This window comes from Acartia tonsa, chromosome 1, assembly GCF_053477335.1.
Source record: "Acartia tonsa isolate MP-2025a chromosome 1, ASM5347733v1, whole genome shotgun sequence".
Classification (NCBI taxonomy): domain Eukaryota; kingdom Metazoa; phylum Arthropoda; class Copepoda; order Calanoida; family Acartiidae; genus Acartia; species Acartia tonsa.
The window spans coordinates 44,391,423-44,412,961 of NC_137260.1; the positions used below are offsets into that span (position 1 = coordinate 44,391,423).

Sequence of the window (21,539 nt, forward strand, 5' to 3'; positions counted from 1 at the left end):
TATCATAAAAATTAATTACTTGTTAGTTAATAGTTACCTAATTAATTATCGACATGGGGGGTGACGTGTTCGATTGAAAGGAGTTATAATCTATACTTTACTGTTTCTATGTGAAACAAGGATGATAACATCCATTTAAGCTCTAAAAACAAGAAGGAATGACAAAGAAAACTCTTGTAGAGTGTCGGAACTAAATAAGCAGAACATTAATTTGTCAGTCTAAGTAAAAGTTGTTGTCACAAAAGTTAAACATCAGCATGTTTAAAATAGACGTACAGACTTTATAGTAACGATTATAGACTTGCTACATTTCATAAATCGTAGCTAATTGTTATAGGAATCACCATGCAAAGTTTGAAATTGATGGGACAATTATAATATATCTAAATTAATGAAAAGAACTAACTGTTACGAATGTACAGACGTACATACCCTAAGTATAGGAAATCTTCGCTATATAAAAATGAATAAACAGACGTAAATTTTTTTATCTCAACGCACCTCCAGAAAAAAAATCTTGAAATTAAAAGGTTGGTTGTCTGATGGGTGTTAGTTTAGTCAGAGTTCTTAAAGGATAAGATAATGAATGATAAATTGATGTGCATACTCAATAAAAAAATGTATAAGGGTTGGTTGTCAGCAAGTTGCTTTCGGTGTTTGACATTTTTGTAATCGCATAGGGTTTAGATTTCTAAATTTAGTTCAAAAATTTTGGTGAAGTACCAAAAAAATCAATTCATGCAAATAAATACTTCTTATAACACTAGGTTACTCTTACGTGATAAAACAAATATAAAAAGGCGATTGTCCGTCTAACGATGCAACTTATTGTAAGATTTCACTAACAGTCAAAATGATTTGAATGTCCCAAAACAGGTTTTATCAATTCAAAAAAGGACAATAAAACCCTTTTTAGTAGCGAAGCTACTCTATAATTCACTATGTCCGTCCGTCCGTCAGTCAGTCCGTCCGTCCGTCCGTAACGCTATGGGGGAAATGGGATTTACTCAGCTCCTATAAAAGATAGAATGCTGAAATTTTTTGAGAACATTCCCATCATCAGGGAGCATAATTGACCATAACACATCACTGGCGGTCGGACGGCTTTTTAGCAGGTTTTAGGCTATTTTTAAATTTTCCACATTTTCCCCCATATCTTTGGTGTTTATGGTCAGATTTTCAAAAAATTTTCAGTTAAAGATATCAAAATTAAATTTTCCGTCGTTTGGAGAAAACAACAATAACGGTCAGACTGCCTTTTTGCAGGTTTTTAGCTATTTTTACATTTTTTACATTTTCCACCATATCTTTGGTGTTTATGAACCGATTTTCAAAATTTTTTCAGTTATAGATATCAAAATCAAATTTCCCGTCGTTTGAAGAAAACAACTGTGAAGGTCAGGCTGCCTTTTTGCAGGTTTTTGGCTATTTTATATTTTTTTTTTACATTTTCCCTCATATCTTTGGTGTTTTTATTCCAATTTTCAAATTTTTTTCAGTTAAAGATGTCAAAATTAAATTTCCCGTCGTTTGAAGAAAACAATAATAATGGTCAGACTGCCTTTTTGCAGGGTTTTGGCTATTTTTAAATTTTTTACATTTTTCCCCATATCTTTGGTGTTTATGATCCGATTTTCAAATTTTTTTCTGTTATAGATATCAAAATTAAATTTCCTGTTTGAAGAAAACAACCATGACGGTCATTCCCATCCACGAAATTTTGTGCTTCGCTACTTATGGATGTTGTCATCCTTGTTTTGAGAAGTAGCCACCCTAAAAAATTACAGCACCCTCCCCCCACTAAAAAATGTGCATAAAAAAAAATTTGGACTTGGGGCGAAGCTACTAATTTGAATAAAATTGTTGAATTCCCAACAATAACACGGCACTTGATTTTTATCAATAGAAAAGTCTGTGTCAAAGTAATGATGTACATCTATAATACAAAGTAGAACGATGTCTGTCTGTCCGTCTGAGGCTTAAGATCTCAGTAACTGCTGAACCGATTGGGCTCTACTTTTAAGGGATTATACCTACTGGTCCTGTGATGGTTTTAAGCTATTTTCTTGGTAGGTGGGACAGGTGGGACACCTCCAACCCCCCCCAAAAAATGAAAAACACCCCCCCAAAATTTTTTTTTTCTTTTTAAAACTAAAATTTAAATAGTGGGGTCGACTACCCCCCCCCCCCAAAAAAAAAAAAAAATTTCCCCCCCCAAAAAAATTTTTTTTTAACTTTTCTTTTAAATCTAAAATACGAAAAATTGGTTTGATTAAACCTCTTGGGGCAAAGCCCCTAGAGGCTAGGGGCGAAGCCGCTAGTATACATATATTATAAATCCCAACCCAAAAATTTGTTATTTACAAAATTTTCAGGGCCCTCTATTAGATTCTAATTATTATTTAGTAGCATTTGGTCTTTTTTAAAAGCTAAAACGTTTAAGTTTTAAAACAAATTGTCTGATTTTTTAAAAACATTTCATAATTAAGATTGTGATTTGCCAAAAATAAAGTAAAATGTCTATTTAAACCAGGGATCGGCAGTCGCACATCAGCCGCGACAAAGCCTCATATTGAAACCCGTTTGGGCCCTGCATTGGATTAATTATCAATTTATCCTTCATTATCTTTCCCTTATGATCATTAATAAACCTATATTATAAATTAAAGAATAAAAACTAACCTAGTCTAAAATAAAAAGGTAACATGGATGACAACATCCATAAAAGCGAAGCACTGAAACGGTAGGACAAACTGACATTAACACTTGTATAGTGTTAGAACTTAATTATCATAAAATAAATTAATAAGAGTCAAAGCTAAATTGTGAGTAAATTTGTTGAAAAACTGCTTGATACAGGATAATTTTTATGGACATATTTACATTTTTAGGACTTGATTATAGAGTTACTTCGCTTGTTACATTATACTTTGTTGTCCCAGGAATCAATATACCAAAAATCAGATCAATCCGATGATTAGATCACATAAAAATTTGTTGTTAGAAAGTTAAAAATTAAACATGTTTAAAATGGACGGACGGACATTTTGGTAATTATTATAGAGTTGCTACGCTTTCTAAATCGTACCTAACTACTAAAGGAATCACTATGCAAAATTTGAAATCGATAGGACAATTCTAACATGCCTAAATTAACGGGAAAAGCTATCCGTTACGGACGTACGGACGGGCCGACCCTAATTATAGAAAAGCTTCGCTTTTAAAAATACATTGAATTAGTATCCAGTAATAATACTGCCATTCTTATTTGTGATATATTATAAAGAATAGTTATTTCTCGCATCGTATTATAAACGGCTTTCCGCGGATATAGAAAGTACAATTATGAGATTAAAACTAGTTTTTTTAGCCCCGGGGTGCCGTAGGCACCGGCTAAAAAACTGGTTTTAATCTTATGATTGTACATTTCTATATTCGTAGAAAGCTGGATATAATACGATGCTAGACATAGTTTTTTCGTATGGATGAGAACCGGTTCCTATCCACCGGATTCGAATGAATACGAGAAAAATATTTATCGTGATTTAATGATTTTTGTTTTTTTTTCAGGCCCGGCCTATCTCAACAACGGCAGATGCATTATCAATAATGAGTTCATCGCTATCAACCCCGGCCACACCAATATGTTTCTTTCCGGCAGCGTCATCATCAGAATCAACACTGAAACCTTCATTATATCAACTACATGCTATTGTTAGAGAAGTAAGTTATTTTTCACTGATTTTTAAAGATTTTAGTTTCTCTATAAGTTACCAAACATATGACTCAATAACTGACTTACAGCTCCCATAGAGGTATCTAGGAGCACTTGAAGGGAAAAATAAAATTAATACAGAGGTTAGAGAGATTCTTCGGTACAAAAGCACAGACAGAGAGTCGGACATCCTGTTACTTTGATATAAAAGTAGTAAAGTTTTTAGTATTTAAAAAAAATAATGGGCCAAATCCTGTACAATTTTCTAGGCTAGCCTATGAATTAGCCTTTCATAGAGGAATAGTTACGACTTTGGAAACCCTAACTCCTAGACTAGCCTAGACATTTTTTATTCATTTCTTTCTATTCAGAGAGATTTGGAGCAAGTTATTAACCACATAAAATACCATGACGTAATTGACATCAACACATTAAATGACTCAGGTTAAAATTTAATTTTTATTTGAGCAGCAACTCTTTAACTCTTAGCCGTGTGTTCGTCTGTATAAATGCTCTGCCATATCAACATTATTGTTCTTGATTAGAATCACTGCATCGCTGCCTCACCGAATTTTTTTGTGAATAATCCTCCAAAATCACATAAAAAATCTACAAAATGTAACAAAATCTTATGTTAATAACCCTTCTATAATTTTATTCAACTTTTAGTTTTGTAACATTTTACAAAAACTTTTTTGGTGAGGCAACAATGCAATGCAGCGAACCCATTTTTTAAAAGAATCCACCTCTGATTTGTCTAAGTTGTACAGAAAACAATTAAAATTGATTTATGATTAATTTTATATTTTGTTAAATGATGCGTCATTTTTTATCTTAAATTTATACTTCCTTCTATAATTTAAAGGACGCCTGCAAGAAATAACACGCTTTAACTGCTGAAAGACTGCCACAAGAAGACCCAATACCCCAAATTTGAAGCCTTCAGCTTCAATAACAAAAAAGTTCTAGGCATTTCAAAATAGCATTTTATGTACAATGGAATTTTTTAAAGATTTCCAATGCTCACAAAAGAAAAAACAATATTAAATTACGTCGCCTAGACACAAAATTATAACCTTATCTTTGTCAGAAACTCAGATTGCCTGTAACTGATTACATTTTTACAATAAAAACACCACATTTCATAGTCAAAATCTATGAAAAAAATTCGATTTAAATTGCATTTTTAAACGAAAATCATAGCGGAAACAAAGGGGTAAACTAATACAAGCTTAGCTGTGATTGGTTGTTAAGCTGATTCAGCCTTCTGATTGGCTACAGTAAATTCGGTACAACGCAAGTAAAACTTAATTTTTTTTAATGATTTTGACTATAAAAATGGGTATTTTTATTGTAAAAATATAATTAGTTACTGGAAACCTAAATTTATGACAAAAATAAGCTTATAATTTTGTTTCTAGGCCACGTAGTTTAATTTCAAAGTTTTCAACATGAGCATTGCAATTCTTTCAAAATTTTCATTGTACATAAAATGTCATTTTAAAATGCCTAGAACTTTTTTGTTATAGAAGCTGAAGGCTTCAAATTTGGGGTATTTGGTCTACTTGTGGCAGTCTTTCAGCAGTTAAAGCGTGGTATTTTTTGCAGGCTTCCTTTAAGCGAACACAAATAAAGAATTATAAAATCAATCTTTCATTATCATATTCTTTTCTAATCTCCTTTAAGGGATAAGACAATGAACGGTAAATTGATGTACATCCCCAATGATGATAAAAAATTACCCCAAGCATACTGTAGATTAAAGTTATTAATTTAAAGGTTTTGCTATTGGTAGTGTGAACCAACCAATCAATTTAATAAAAGTACCCAAGCTAGTTTTAAACCTAACAAATTAAAAATGTTTAGAATTTCAGAAAAATCTACAGTCCAATGTGCCCCGCCTCCCTGAAGTAGCGGGACAAAGTGTCTCAAAATCAGCCATGTGACGTCATAAAAAAGAGTGATTATTCATCTCTTTTTTAGAGGTTTTCTTTCCTACTTCTCTTATCATCTCCCTCATTTTATGACGTCCCATGGCTGCTTTTGGAGACACTTTGTCCCACTACTACCTTTATTTGTATTTGTTAGGTTGGTCCCCTCTACACATAGCTGTGAGCCGTAACCATCCTGGTATTGTACAAGCTCTACTTGACCATGGAGCTGATGTCAACCTGCTAACCAGGTAAATCATATAGTTACTTTGCAATGTTAGTCATTACTTCTGTCAGAGATGTCGGGTTAAACTAATGAATGTAGACTAAGCTATAAAAATTGGAAAGAATTTTAATGAATATAATAGATTTGAAATCTGCATAAAATTTTAAGGAATTTTTATAAAATTCGTTTTTTGTATAATTCTTTATCTATAAGCGCAAATACAAATTAAGTTAAATAATTTTGACATCTGTGATTGGTGGATTGAAAACTATCTGCGCCCTGATTGGAGAAGCTTAAGTGACGTACATCATTCAACCAATAAGAGCGCAGATAGTTTCCAATCCACCTATCCTATTGGTCAAAATTTATTAACTTAAATTGGATTTGCGCTTTTAAATAATGAATTATATAAAAAACGAATTTTACAAAAAATCCATTAAAATTTTATGCAGATTTCAAATCTATTATATTCATTAAAATTCTTTCCAATTTTTATAGCTTAATAGCTTAGTGAATATTATGACAGGGAAAAATTTGTCGCCAATTTAGGTTGCTATTTCCCTGTCATTTAATCTAGTAGGAGGGGATGAGCAAAAGAAGGTGGTAGGGTAGGATAATCTTGTGAAAGATCCAAGTAACAAAATATCCTTTGTAAAACTTTCTGGTTCATGACAGAATTTTAAAACATAAAATGCTGATAATTTATTAAAGCCTCTGACAAAAAGACCCATTAAACAAAAGAGCTCATGTACAAAAGACTTATGTTGGTCCTGTGTCTTTAGGTCTTTTGTACCAACGCCGACATTAAAATGTCACTTTCAGTGATTTATTGACAAATCTGCAATAGATATAAACCTTATTTATAGATTTACTTTTACTTTCAACACGTCTTTTTATGATTACAATATGTCAAAACGTATTCTTTGCAACTACTGTATTACACTTTTCTGTTATCCTACATCAAAAATGTTTTTTATTGTTTAGAAATGGAGATTCTGCCTTAAAACTATCCATAAAAGCTCGGGTAAACGACCCAGAAAGGGTGAGAGACAACCTGATCATTGTGCAGCACCTGGTGGACAACGGTGCGAGTCTCACATCCCTGGACAAGGACGGTCAGTCTCCATTGCAGTTGGCTCAACACTGGAAAAGAGATGATCTCTGCCCACTTCTGGACATTAAGAGGTAGTTTTTTTCAAAATCTGACTAAAAAAGGAAACTGAGAAATAAATTATTTTCCCCTCATTACAATATTTTACAGTCTATTATATAAAGTAATAAGATTTTTCTTTGTAAGTCTTAAGATTTCAATAACTACTGAACCTTTTAAGAATTCCATTTTACGGAACCAAAACCACAAACATAAATTATAAATAGCAATTTACCAAAATTGTACTTTTATACAAGGACTCTACAACCGCCTTTTTACCCAGGTCGTGTTTGGTTTATGTTTTTTAATCAGTCGACAATAGCAACGGGAATTTTTTTATTAATGAAATTTAAAACCGCTGCAAAATGGCGGTTGCGATTTCATTTGCAGCTGCCGAGCCTTGCCTTTTTACGTTTGAATTTAACTACAATTAAAAATTGAGATATTGTTGAGGGTTTGGTCTAACATTTTACACGGATTTTCTCACGTAAAATATTTACATTCTTGCAAAAAAAGAAAGCAATGCCATGAAATTTGTAGTTAATAGTAGCAAAGCTACCCTTAAATCACATTGTGTTTGTTAGTTTGCAATGCTTGCGTATTTTTATTATTATTTTGATGTGTATTTTTATTTCCAGTATGGATTCGAAACCGATTAATATCCGCTGGATTAGAACCAACTCTCAGACATACTAAAAAATCATGTATAGCAACGTATTACCGACAATTTTCCACGCATATTTAAATAAAAATCATCAGAACTATCAATATGGATAACATCTTAACATTTTTAGTCCGGGACTAAGGCCCCTCGGGGCTTATAAAACTAATTTTAATCTTATACTTTTTCATTTTTATTGTATGGAGCGATAAAGAACTATTACAATAATGTTCCTTTCACTCAAATCAAGTAAACAATTTACAAAAGTCCTATATCCTTACCTCTATTTTGTATTCGGCTTTGCTGGCTTATTATGCATTTTCCCTTGTTTTCATACTTACATAAGTATTAAAATTACGAATGATAAAATTTTGAAGACGATGATCTTTTTAACCACGGAACAACCCTACCAAATTCCTCTTCCGTTTGTCATCAAAATCGATATATGTCACTTGGATGTTGCACTAGATTTTCATGTATTCTGATAAAGCAATAAAAAATAAAATAACAATACCCCCCATCAAACCACTTTATCCCCTTTTTTTCCCCCTCCTTCTGGATGAACGAACTGACAAATAACTGAGGTCATTATTAGCAAGCTCAATTGACGACATTTTAATCTTCAATATATCCATACATATCTTACATTTATTGTCGTCAATTTGCTTCTTCAAGAATAGTTTTGTATAGCATACATTATGAACATTAGTTTTTATTTATCGAGCCTTACAAAAGCTAGAAAGATAAGGCTTTTGTTAAAATTGTGCTGAAAAGGTACGCCACTTTTTGACATCAAACTACCTACTAGGGGACCCACTCCCCCTCTCCACTTTGAAAGGTCATAATTTATTAATCATGCAATGGCCTATAACCTTCCCTTAGAATTTTGGAAGGATTGGGACATGCAACATACAGAGATACATCATGTTCCTTGATCAAAGAAAAAATTATTTGTTCAGCTTAGAGAATCAACCTGTTGGCGGTAAACAAAATTTAGAGAACTCAATACAAACAGATTCTCCAAACTCTATTAAAGGTAAGGTTATTATTTTTTTTTTAAAACCCTTAAACTGTTTTTAACCTATTTTTGAATGGGGGGTCAAAAATATACTAGGACACCTATAGAATCAGACTGCAGAGCCCAAATTTGAATTAAGTCCCCAGTAAACTTTTTTGGGGGGATTTAAAAATGAATTTTTAGTGTTGCTGTAATCATTTTGACCGAAGCAAAAGCTTTTTTTTTACTTCGGGTAATATTGTGGCTTACAGAACATTTTTATATAATTCACTTTATATTGATGCAATAAAAAAACATAACTCTGTTCATTGGAAATAATTTTTTTTCCAAAACAATTAATTTCATTGAAAAATCTAACATTTACAATAAAACAAATAATTCTGAAATCTAACCAATAAGAAGTCGTGTTTTATATAATTCTTTACAATTCAAAAAAAGAGTGTTTTCACAAAGTGACTTATTTCCAATGTAGTTAAATATTTTTTATTTAATTAAAATGAAAAGAATGAAAACAGTACACATAAAAGATACATACTTTTTAAAATTATTTTAAAAGATAAGTTTGAATAATCTTATTTTATAACACATTTGTATATGTGACAAAAATAAATTTGTTGTATTGCATAAACATTTGTTGTCATTTAACCCTTTACAGCCATTTTTTATGTTTTTAAAATAAGTGAGATAACACAAACATGTTAATGTTAATTCGTTGATATATTATAAAGAATTAACTTTTTAGTGAATTTTTATAGTAAAATCATAAGGCCTAATTTTTCTCTATACCAGAATACAATATTTATGAAGCAAAACACTCTAAAAGCTACGAATTTTACCCAAATAAAAAAAAGACCTTTTGCTCGGATCAAAATGATCACGGCAACAGTAAAAATTAATATTTAAATCCCCCCAAAAAAGTTTATTGGGGACTTAATTCAAATTTAGGCTCTGCAGTCTCATTCTACTGGTGTCATAGTATATTTTTTATATATGTTTTAAAAATAGGTTAAAAACAGTTTAAATATGTTCCTCTATTAAGGGATTTGACAATGGACGAAAACAATGTGCTTCCGAATTAATAAACAAATTACAACTTTATAGATGTCCATAGATAGATTTTTGCCCCAAAACATTTTTTCAACGAATTTCAGAACGTGTGTTAATAATTTACAGTCAAACACCCCCTCTATCACTTATAAATCAAAATATTCTTGATACACTAGATGGCCCTCCGAATCCATTTAAAGAAGCACTTGCTGAGTATATGGAGAAGAGAGATAAACAGAAAATGTTCCATGTTTTCTGTCAAAAAGAAGATGTTGATATTTTACAGGTAAAATTTCGAAAAACTCGTTGTAAAAAGCTCAGCTTCTTTTTTATTAATGTTTATATGTTCCCGCGTCATTGCTAATCTTGTGCAAATTTGTGTGGATAGCAGGGGCTGTGATTTAGACAATTAATTCAATTTGAAATTTTTGCAGATTTGGATATTTCAGTTTCGCTAGTTGGCGTAAAACTTGTTTTTTTTTATTCTATAAGTTAAGTGAAGTGGGTTGTGGGGAAATTTTCACTTCAATTGTTTGTCAGAATCACTGTCCCATGTGCCTGGTGGATACAAAAAATGTCAGATTGTTGCTACGCCCGTCATTATTGTTTTTTTTGAGATTTTATTCAATTCATGTTTAAAGCTTCTCTATGAATTGATCAAAAAGGTCAATACGTTCATTTTAAAATAAGCACATTATATGTATAGTACAATTTTCAAGAAATTAAAAATAATTTTTATTTAGAATCTCGTTATTGATATTTTGATTTATGCAAATGCACACATTTTTATATGTCTGCATATATCTTAACACTAGTGGCTGCGCCCTACGCATATTGGGCTCTGTATTCAAAAGGGTTTGACAAAATAAAAAATAGCCTAAAACCATCCCGGGACTTATATCAAGCTTTCCTTTTCATGGAAATCTTATAAGAAAGTATTATAACTGAATTTTTGCCTATCATTGTTTTCTAGTTGTTTGTTTTGTGACTCTTTAAAAAGGATTGGGGATACATCACTTCCGTATAACATAATTTTTTACTTTTCATCAAACGTTATAAGATCTTAAAATGAAGAATAAGCACAAATTTCTCTTTCCAATTAAATCTTTAAAAACACTTCATGTCTTTTGTCGAAGAAAAAAACACTTTGAATTTCTACATGGAGCACTATAGAATCATTTAAATTATTGGTTATTTTTATTGGAAGATTTTTTTAATTCAAAGATTTTTCCTTTTGAAACATAAAATCTTAAAGCATTGAAAACATTGAAAACCTAATCTTCAAAGAAATCGTAAAAACTTTCTAGTCTGTATAAGAATGTTAAAAATAATACCTCAGTTATGACACTTACGGAAGATATCGCACACCAAATATTTTTATTTAGGGTCTGCTTGCGGAAAAGGATGTTGACATAAATGCTCTTGGAGTGGATGGACTCACACCTCTGCAAACATCTTTACAGGTTCATAAATAGCAAAGCTATATCACAGTTTGCTTTATTGGTCAGTCTGCCCGCCTGTTTATAATGCGCGCGATACGTAGTTCTTCCTTCATTTGGAAGAAGAAAGGGTTTTAATGAAAACAGTAAAAGTGTCTAACTATGACGTCAGAAAAAATTAACAATTAACCAATGAGAGGCCGCTATATATTTTACCATTGTGAATACTGGCTTCTCATTGGTTAATTTTTAATTTTTTCTGACGTCATAGTTCGACACTTTTACTGTTTTCGTGTTTAATAGAGGAACATGAATCCAGAAAAGAAAGGGACATTGGACTATTAAATAATACTGGTTTTTTTACAGTTTTATAAACACGTGCTTAGAAACTTTGGAGACTTTTCATTAAATCTTGATTGGGTTGTTAAGCTGGGAGTGTCCACGCTTTTCCACCAATAATATTAATCTACAGAAGGAACAATTTTGCTTTCAATTCTAAATCTTTTAGTTATTGTTTGGGATTATAATACAAATAAAAAGCTAAACAAATGAAAAGAATAAAAAAAAGAAACTATGATTTTTTTTTGTTTTTTAATTAAGGAAGGAAAATGGAAGACTGTGGAGTTTTTATTGAAAAATGGTGCTTCTGTTGATAAATATACATCAGGTTCCAGTCTTTTTATATTTGTATTTATATTTTGCCTTGGCATTAGATCAGCTTGGGTGTATTAAAATGTGCATTAGCAAAATTTTCGGTAAAACCAAAAATTCTTAAGTCCTAAGAATTTTGGAAAACATTGAAAACAGAAAAAAAATGAAAATTTAGAAATTTTAAAAAAAATCTAAAAAACTGTAAAATATATATAAAAATTTTAAAATTATTATAAAATTTTACCTAAACCTGTAGGGAATAGCACCTAGAAAATACACTTAGTATTGAGAGGCAAACACAAAAAAATAACCTAACTAAAATTCCTTTAAAAAAAAAATAGAACAAAAAATAAATAATTTAAAAGCCAATATGTTATTATGTTTAGGCTACCATCCAATCTCCATAGCTATATTGATGAATAAATGGGAGATGTCCAAGCACTTGTTGGACCATACCAATGATGTTAAATCCTTGCACAATGAAAGACTGCTTGACATAGGTAATTATAGAGTAGCGACGCTGCTACTTCACATATGAGCTCCTGTTTGTGTCTGTCTGTACCTCTCTCCTTATGTCTGTTCTTCTGAAAGGCTGTGATAGGCTGATTTTTTGCTTCTTTTCTTCCTGTTACTTGCCATGCTTGCCCGCAGGAATAAGGTATAGCCAACAAGCAAAATAAATCTAAAATAATATTTGGGGGGCAGATAAAAAGGTCGTCATTTTTACAAAGTGGTGCCCCTTAGCGACATCTGAAAAATATGTATAGGTTTCGTGATTTTTTTCTATTTAATTTGGTTGTTAGTATAAGCTGGTTTGCTCATCTTATCACATCAAACAGCTTTGTAACTGCTAGGTAATAGTTCTTCTTTAAAATATTTATACTGAAGGTATTATTATGCAGGGTAAGTTAATCCATCCAGAGACTAGTGGCAATAACAAAGTACTAATATTACTGTTCCTCACGCTGCGCGCGGCTTTGTAGCAGCTAAAGATTTTATATTTTATCTCTACATAGGAAGCAGCTTATAGTGCCTAATAAAATATGCCGTATTACAATGCAAATGACCAATGATAGGAAACTATACATTTTACCAATGGTCAATTGCAATGTATTCTGGCCTATCATTGGTCATTTATATTGTATGACGTCCTTTTTTATTAGGCACTATAAGCTACTTCTCTACAAAGCCACTCGCAGCCGCCAAGAGTGTCTGTAGGCGTGGAACCTAGGACCTGCTATCAAATTAACAATGTTTAATTTGATTACTGACCAAATATTATTTTGTCATTTCAGCACTTAAAAACTCCAAGCTTGGCGAGGAAGGGAAGCCTGGTTACGAGGCAAATGTGATATTCCTCCGACACCTCGTGGAGAAACTTTTTGTTGCCATCGAGGAATGGATATACAATACACCTGGATATTATGACAGGGTTAAAAATTTTGGTTTCTAACATGGAACTCATTTGTTGATATGTTCATTCATCCAATAGAAGGGAGGTAAGGGGTAAGGGGGTGGATGAGAGGGGGGTCGTTATTTTAACCCGCTGCGAGTTTTACTTTATTAGAGAATATGAAAATCTGGTGTAAGATCCAAGTAATAATATATCCATTAATGAAGGAGTGTGACAACAGCCATACATTTACTAAATCTTATTTGGATCAGCGGTCAGATCAGTTTATGAGTAGAATTTATAACAGGTACTTACGAATATTAAAATACTAAAGACGTTAAAATCATACCAAGATGTTAAATGCGAGAGTATAGGAATTGATGCATTGGCTTGTAAACAGGCTGAAATAATAACTTAGCATGTCACATTCATAGTTTTATTAAAGGTACAAATAAGACACTAAATAATATCTTAAGTTGAGTATTAGCGTAGATACTCTATAATTCATTTTTCTGCCAGTTCGTCCGTCAGGAACGCAAAGGGGAAAATGTGATTTTCTCGGATGGCTGATTTTTTTGGTGAAGAATCCAATTTCTGATCATTCCTTATAAAAGTTTCTTGGTTCGTTGGTCTGTCAGTCACGCTATAAAAATATAAATACTGAAACATATAAAGAACAACTGTGAATGGTTTCGTAATTTTTTTCTATGTCTAATATAATTCTGCTCTTTAAATGGTGACTGTATTTCCTTCATACTTTTTGCCTGTTGCTATCTATGAATGTTGTCATCCTTGTTAAAATATATATTTTTTTTTTCAGAACCAAACATTTATTTTCGCAGTATTTCAAAATCATGACTATATTCTTAAAACGTGATTATACAAATGCATTCAGGTAAATATAGTTTTCAGATTTATTAAACTTCATACTTACATACTTATGACGTCATTAGAGAGATGAGATGGGAAAAAATGTTAAATGACTAACTTTTAACAAAATTAGAGAAAACCAAGTACAAGAACGTCCAAGCCTTTTATTTTTATGGGGTAAATGAGGAGGTCTGATGGGGTTAATTTATTGTATTTTTTAAAAAATAGAGGTTAAAATGAGGGGTTTTTTTTAAATTTGACGGGGGTAAACACCTCTTCACCCCCACCCTTGACGTCTATGACCAGGTGTACAAACTATATCTGGATCATGGAAAGAAAACAAAGTCATTCCTAATTAGGACAGAAGTCACTGAAAATTGGTCTAAGGAAGGCTACTTATGTCCTTCATCTAACAAAATCTAACTTAAGGGAGGTGACTTATGTCCTTTGTCTGACAAATTCTTACATTAGGAAGGCTGCTTATGTCCTTCAAGTTGCAAAACTTAGCTTTTCTGTCCTTCACATAGCAAAACCTCACAAAACATAGCATTTCTGTCATTCACATAGCAAATTCTTGCAAAACATAGCATTTATGTCCTTCACATAGCAAATTCTTGCAAAACATAGCAAATTCTTGCAAAACATAGCAAATTCTTGCAAAACATAGCATTTATGTCCTTCACATAGCAAATTCTTGCAAAACATAGCAAATTCTTGCAAAACATAGCATTTATGTCCTTCACATAGCAAATTCTTGCAAAACATAGCATTTATGTCCTTCACATAGCAAATTCTTGCAAAACATAGCAAATTCTTGCAAAACATAGCATTTATGTCCTTCACATAGCAAATTCTTGCAAAACATAGCAAATTCTTGCAAAACATAGCAAATTCTTGCAAAACATAGCAAATTCTTGCAAAACATAGCATTTCTGTCCTTCACATAGCAAATTCTTGCAAAACATAGCAAATTCTTGGAAAACTTAGCATTTTTGTCCTTAACATAGCATTTTGGTCCTTCACATAGCAAAATCTCACAAAACATAGGTTTTTCTGACCTTTTTCTACCAGGAGATCAGAACTAAATCAGAACACACATAACAAGAGTTTTACATAATTTAACTCTGCATAAATTATGATAATTCATTATTATTACCCCTCCCCCCCCCCCCCTATTTAAAATTTACCCCTGCATAAATTATGATAATTCTTTATTATTACCCCTCCCCCCCCCCCTATTTAAAATTTACCCCTGCATAAATTAAGATAATTTATGCTGAGTTAAATGTACTGTTTGAACTTCTATCTAACAGGATATGAGAACTTAATCAGAACACACATAACAAGAGTTTTTACATAGTACATTCAGATTAACAATTATTCAATTGGCCCCTTTCCAGTCCATCATATGACATGGGAAGGAGGTTGAGGAGCATTTTATGCAGCCTAAATTCTACTATGCTATGCCACTTTTCCTAAAAGGCGTCATAGCTGGCCTCTTTTGTGTCCATCATATGACATGGGAGGCGGTGCTATGTAGGAAAAGTGGCATTGCATTCTTGGGAATTTAAACTGCATAAAATGCTCCTCAACCTCCTTCCCATGTCATATGATGGACTGAAAAGGGGCCAGCTATGACGCCTTTTAGGCCCTAGAATGCAATGCCACTTTTCCTACATGGCACCATAGCTGGCCTCTTTTGTGTCACAACCTCCCAGTTCTCATATCCTGTTAGATAGAAGTTCAAACAGTACATTTAACTCAGCATAAATTATCATAATTTATGCAGGGGTAAATTTTAAATAGGGGGGGGGGAGGGGTAATAATAAAGAATTATCATAATTTATGCAGGGGTAAATTTTAAATAGGGGGGGGGGGAGGGGTAATAATAATGAATTATCATAATTTATGCAGAGTTAAATTATGTAAAACTCTTGTTATGTGTGTTCTGATTTAGTTCTGATCTCCTGGTAGAAAAAGGTCAGAAAAACCTATGTTTTGTGAGATTTTGCTATGTGAAGGACCAAAATGCTATGTTAAGGACATAAATGCTAAGTTTTCCAAGAATTTGCTATGTTTTGCAAGAATTTGCTATGTGAAGGACATAAATGCTATGTTTTGCAAGAATTTGCTATGTTTTGCAAGAATTTGCTATGTCAAGGACATAAATGCTATGTTTTGCAAGAATTTGCTATGTTTTGCAAGAATTTGCTATGTGAAGGACATAAATGCTATGTTTTGCAAGAATTTGCTATGTTTTGCAAGAATTTGCTATGTGAAGGACATAAATGCTATGTTTTGCAAGAATTTGCTATGTTTTGCAAGAATTTGCTATGTGAAGGACATAAATGCTATGTTTTGCAAGAATTTGCTATGTTTTGCAAGAATTTGCTATGTGAAGGACATAAATGCTATGTTTTGCAAGAATTTGCTATGTTTTGCAAGAATTTGCTATGTGAAGGACATAAATGCTATGTTTTGCAAGAATTTGCTATGTTTTGCAAGAATTTGCTATGTGAAGGACATAAATGCTATGTTTTGCAAGAATTTGCTATGTTTTGCAAGAATTTGCTATGTGAAGGACATAAATGCTATGTTTTGCAAGAATTTGCTATGATTTGCAAGAATTTGCTATGTTTTGCAAGAATTTGCTATGTGAAGGACATAAATGCTATGTTTTGCAAGAATTTGCTATGTGAAGGACAGATAAACTATTTTATGCAAGATTTTGCTATGTGAAGGACCAAAAAGCTAGGTTTTGTGTGGTGAAGGGAGGCTACTTATGTCCTTCATCTTGCAAAATCTTTGTTAAGGGAGACAAGTTATGCCCTTCATCTAACAAATTCTCACATAAGGGAAGCTACTTATGTCCTTCCTAGGAAGGTGACTTCTGTCCTAATTAAGGAATGACTTTGTTTTCTTTCCATGATCCGAATTACAAAATGAACATGGATAGGAAAAAATCTCATCTCTCAGCGATGCCTCATTAAAAGAGACTTTACCTAGAGATTAATTGCAATGAAAAATAAAATTTTACCATTTTTTTAATGCTTAAACTGTTAAGTATAATAATTTTAGGAAAATTTACTTCAATATTTCTATGGAGGACCAAAATTCTTTTTCTATGACAATTTTTAATTCACTTGCACCAGGTAATAACAGAAAAATATAAACAAGGACGATTAAGTTGAACAGCAGCAAAGCTGCTTGGTGTATAAAATATTTAGACCATAGTTATTTTACAATTATGTACAAGTTGATGGATTAGATAAAAAAATTCTGACAACCGTAGGATTAACGAAAGACAGGCGGAAAGACAGACCGTCAGAAACACTTGTAGAGTAGCTTTGCATGTTCAACATCGTATTACAGACAATTATTAGTCCGAGCATTAGGCCCCTCTGGACCAAATAACTGGTTTAAATCTCATAATGTTTTATCTGCGGAAAGCTTTCTAAAATACATTGCGATAAACTAATACAGGAGATGAAACAATTTCATTTGTGAAATGTTTGGTGCTGGAAGCTGTACATCACGAATCTCAAAGCAGAAAATTTCATATTGAAGAGTAAGTTTTTTGTTAAATCAATGTTTTCTACAATAATGGGTTTTAGGTCAGTCCATTCACTTTATGAAATATCTGATTTTAATCTTTTTAGTAGGACAGACTAAGCTCAAATTATTTTTATTTGAGCAATATCAAGTGTTTTCCATGAATATCAAATAATCAAACTATAATCTTCATGTATCTAATTGTATATCATTGAAAAATACACTATGTATGTTTTTAGTAGCGAAGCTACTATAGAATTAAAATGTTCGTTCGTCCGTACGTCTTTCTGTCTGTCAAAATTTAGTAACATTATGTGGGAGACTTAAATATTTCGACTGCTATCCAAGAGAGACGGCTTAATTTTTTCAAGTTTTCTTGTACCAATGACCATCCAGTATATAATTTACTCAGTATGTCGGTCTATCGGCTACAAATTTAAAAATGCTTTGTTTAGAATTCTTGTTGACTATGAACCAAAAGAGAACAAAACGAATATGATATCATCCGATGCCAAGTACCTGAAAAACAAACCTTTTGACAGAGTTGATCTCAAAAGAACTATCAGCAGAATTGAAAAAGAGGTCAATTTAGTTTTATTAGTTTCTATGCTTCTATTTCAGATAGAAGGCTGCTTTTTTGTTTATATTCCCCATACCTTTTAATTTTTTTGATCAAACTAGCAGTGTTTAAACTTTTCTATCAATAATTGTAATCAACGGAAGCATTTTAGCATTTAGAGACAATTTTGTTCGATAGGGCTTGTATGGCTATATATGAAGGTATAGATTTAGATTCCAATGCAAAAAGTTTCATAAAAAATCCATAAGTAGCGAAGTTTGGACAAAATTATGCAATGGACAAGGTGAGTTTTGGAGCAGATGTTCAGTTGTCACAACAAAGAAAAGAAAGAGAGAGAATATGATAAAACTCAAGAAAATAAGGTCTGTGATCTATAGACAAGCGGACAAAATAATGTATAGACTATGTAGATGCGCATATTTCAATAGCAGCGGAGAAAATCATACTTCCCTCATATCATAACGGACAGACAAAGTTAATTATAGTGTAGCTTTGCTACTAAATCTTTTTTATTTGTTAGGACATAGAATATGTTGGTGAGTCCCGTATGTCTGTGTTGGACAATATATCCGTAATGAACAGGTGGATGGCCATCAACATGGTCCAGGAGGTCCAGGGACAGGCCATACGCATCATGAGGCAGACCTATGGAGAAAATAAAGATAGGTACAAGATTATTTTAGTTAAATATGATTTATGACAGGTATACCAAGGGATTTAAAGGGATAAGATAATGGCAAAATTTTGATGCACTAAATTACCTCTTCTGCAGATTACAATTAGTGGTTGAAACGTTAAGATATTCAATTTAATTAACCAAAAAAAAAAATTTATTTAAATTTTTCAAAGTGGTTGAATAAGAAAACTTTATTATACCACATTCATGGCACCATAAAGGTCGTAACACTATTTTTGCTCTTTACCTGGATTACTTTACTGGTTTGCTGTCATCTTGTGGGCGTCATGTTGGTAAAATAAAATAAAACATTTTTAGGGACCCTTCAGTGTCAACACTTTTAAGGATAAATGATTAATTTTTTAAATTTTTTATTTGCCTTAATATCTAATATGTTTTTTAGTATTTTAACACTTCTGGCATCTAATGGACGTTGTGAGGCGCTTTCATACATGCTTACCAAGAATCCAGCTAAAGCTCATGTAGGAACTTCTGAATATTTTCATACTTGTTTATTTTGATTGCACAGCTATTTTAAAAGTCCTATAAGTTGGTCTATATACTGTTTTAAAAACATAACTTAAAAGTAAAAACAAAAGATGTAACATGGATTTTTTATTACGTGAATCATACACCAGATTTCCAAATAAAGTGAAACTTGTAACTGGCTAAAAAAATATTCCCTCCTATACACCGACACCCGCATTACCCCATTCCCTCATCTCCTACTGGATGAACGAACTGATCAATAAGTGATATTAGCAACTTAGATTGACTACACTTTTTCCCCCTATCATAATATCCACGTATATTCTATATCCATTGATGTAACTGTTTTACGGTAGAATTGGCCAAATATTCAAAAGGATTAAGTAATTTCGACATTTTTCATTTTCATAGTTAATCTTGGAATTAAAGTTGCATTGTTGGTAAATCACTCTATTTTAAAAAATGTAATAGTTATTTCTTTCATCGTATTATAAACGGCTTTCCGCGGATATAGAATGTACAATTATAAGATTAAAACGACACCATGGAAACTGTCCCAATTTTGTATAACTTTTGCGGAACATGTTCCAGTTACGTCATATTTTTCTTTCCCGAAAAAGAGAAGGGGGGAAGAAAATCTCTTCAAAAGAGATGGGGAAAACCCCCTTTTCTCCCATCTCTTTTTTCTTCCCCCCTTCCCTTTTTTTTCTTTCCCTCTTCCCTTTTTCGGGAAAGAAAAATATGACGTAACTGGAACATGTTCCGCAAAAGTTATACAAAATTGGGACAGTTTCCATGGTGTCGATTAAAACTAGTTTTTTTAGCTCCGAGATGCCGAAGGCACGGGCTAAAAAAACTGGTTTTAATCTTATGATTGTACATTTCTATATTCGTAGAAAACCGGATATAATACGATGCTAGACATAGTTTTTTCGTATGGATAAGAACCGGTTCCTATACACCGGATTCGAATGAATACGAGAAAAAGTATTTTTTTGTTAGGTTGCTAAAAATGAGTTGTACAAATTGGAAAATCGGCATGGACAAAACCTTCTGGAAATCATACAATCTCAGGTATCAAAGTTGAAATATTAGCATTATACATTTTATATTCGCAGAAAACTGGATCTAATACGATACTATACATAATTCTTAGGTATGGCTTAGAACAAATCCAGCGGATATTTATCATTTGGAAGCCATTGTAGAATAGTTTTTAGCAATCAGCAGATTTTATGTCAAGCAGATTCAAGGTCCAATTGTGTACAAAAAAAAGGATTAAACCAAATTTAAATCTATAAACAAATTTTAATGGCTTTTTTCTGTTGTACTCTTGTAAGTTATAAGGTTTTTGTGTGTTCAGGGAAGGTTGACATAGGTCCCTGGATGGCTATAGACTATTTCATTTGAAAATATAAGCCTTGGGATGGTTTAAGGCTATTGTTATGCACCCTCTTTAACCCAACTACCATAGAGTCCCTAGATGCAAATTACTTTTATTGCAGTGCTAATTTCCAATTTTAAAAAAATTGTAGGGTACAAAATTAATCCGACAAAGAGAAGAGCTTCTAGATCTCATTACTGAAAAACACGAAGAGGACAAACAGGTAAACATGAATTATAGCGAAGCTACTCTTATACCATTGTCAGCTGGTCCTTGAGTCGGTAAAAATGCTACATTATAATATTATTTTGTAATTTGAATAGTCAATAGAGAAAATGACATAATTAGTTTTACAATATTGCTTAAAATATGTATTTAATAGATAAAAAATATATTAACTTAAATCATATAAGAGGTTAACTCACAAACAAAATATTAATCATAATATCAATTCTGATATTACAAATTATTGCGAGCATGTTTGCTCTTATCAGATGTCAATATAAAATTTAAAACATTAAGGTACCACTATGTTAACAAGGCATACCTAAATTTGTGTTTAAGGCGAAAAATCTACCAAAACTTTGTTTTATTTTAAGCGAAAAATCCACCGAAACAATATTTTGTTTAGGTTATTTTGGAGAAGATAAAACATCTGACTCCAACATCCAGGTATGATAAATCTATTACATACTTTATCAAAAGTAACAGGATCTGTGTCTGTCTGTGTGTACTGAAGAATCTATCTAACCGCTGA

General features: G+C 32.1%; 1 protein-coding gene across 1 annotated transcript in view; it reads left to right on the forward strand.

The window, feature by feature from the left end:
- The window catches only part of LOC145321221 (uncharacterized), a 57,481-nt gene that overhangs the window by 24,555 nt on the left and 11,387 nt on the right, over nucleotides 1-21,539 (forward strand). Inside the window, exons 2-21 of the mRNA XM_080162863.1 lie at nucleotides 3,571-3,723; nucleotides 4,087-4,159; nucleotides 5,804-5,897; nucleotides 6,857-7,057; nucleotides 8,643-8,719; nucleotides 9,925-10,034; nucleotides 11,134-11,211; nucleotides 11,788-11,854; nucleotides 12,225-12,338; nucleotides 13,134-13,232; nucleotides 13,457-13,538; nucleotides 14,052-14,126; nucleotides 17,180-17,253; nucleotides 17,585-17,669; nucleotides 18,109-18,235; nucleotides 18,754-18,899; nucleotides 19,313-19,391; nucleotides 20,401-20,472; nucleotides 20,934-21,005; nucleotides 21,414-21,454. Coding sequence (XP_080018989.1) covers nucleotides 3,571-3,723; nucleotides 4,087-4,159; nucleotides 5,804-5,897; nucleotides 6,857-7,057; nucleotides 8,643-8,719; nucleotides 9,925-10,034; nucleotides 11,134-11,211; nucleotides 11,788-11,854; nucleotides 12,225-12,338; nucleotides 13,134-13,232; nucleotides 13,457-13,538; nucleotides 14,052-14,126; nucleotides 17,180-17,253; nucleotides 17,585-17,669; nucleotides 18,109-18,235; nucleotides 18,754-18,899; nucleotides 19,313-19,391; nucleotides 20,401-20,472; nucleotides 20,934-21,005; nucleotides 21,414-21,454 — 1,919 coding nt within the window. The remainder of the gene's footprint in view (nucleotides 1-3,570; nucleotides 3,724-4,086; nucleotides 4,160-5,803; nucleotides 5,898-6,856; nucleotides 7,058-8,642; nucleotides 8,720-9,924; nucleotides 10,035-11,133; nucleotides 11,212-11,787; nucleotides 11,855-12,224; nucleotides 12,339-13,133; nucleotides 13,233-13,456; nucleotides 13,539-14,051; nucleotides 14,127-17,179; nucleotides 17,254-17,584; nucleotides 17,670-18,108; nucleotides 18,236-18,753; nucleotides 18,900-19,312; nucleotides 19,392-20,400; nucleotides 20,473-20,933; nucleotides 21,006-21,413; nucleotides 21,455-21,539) is intronic.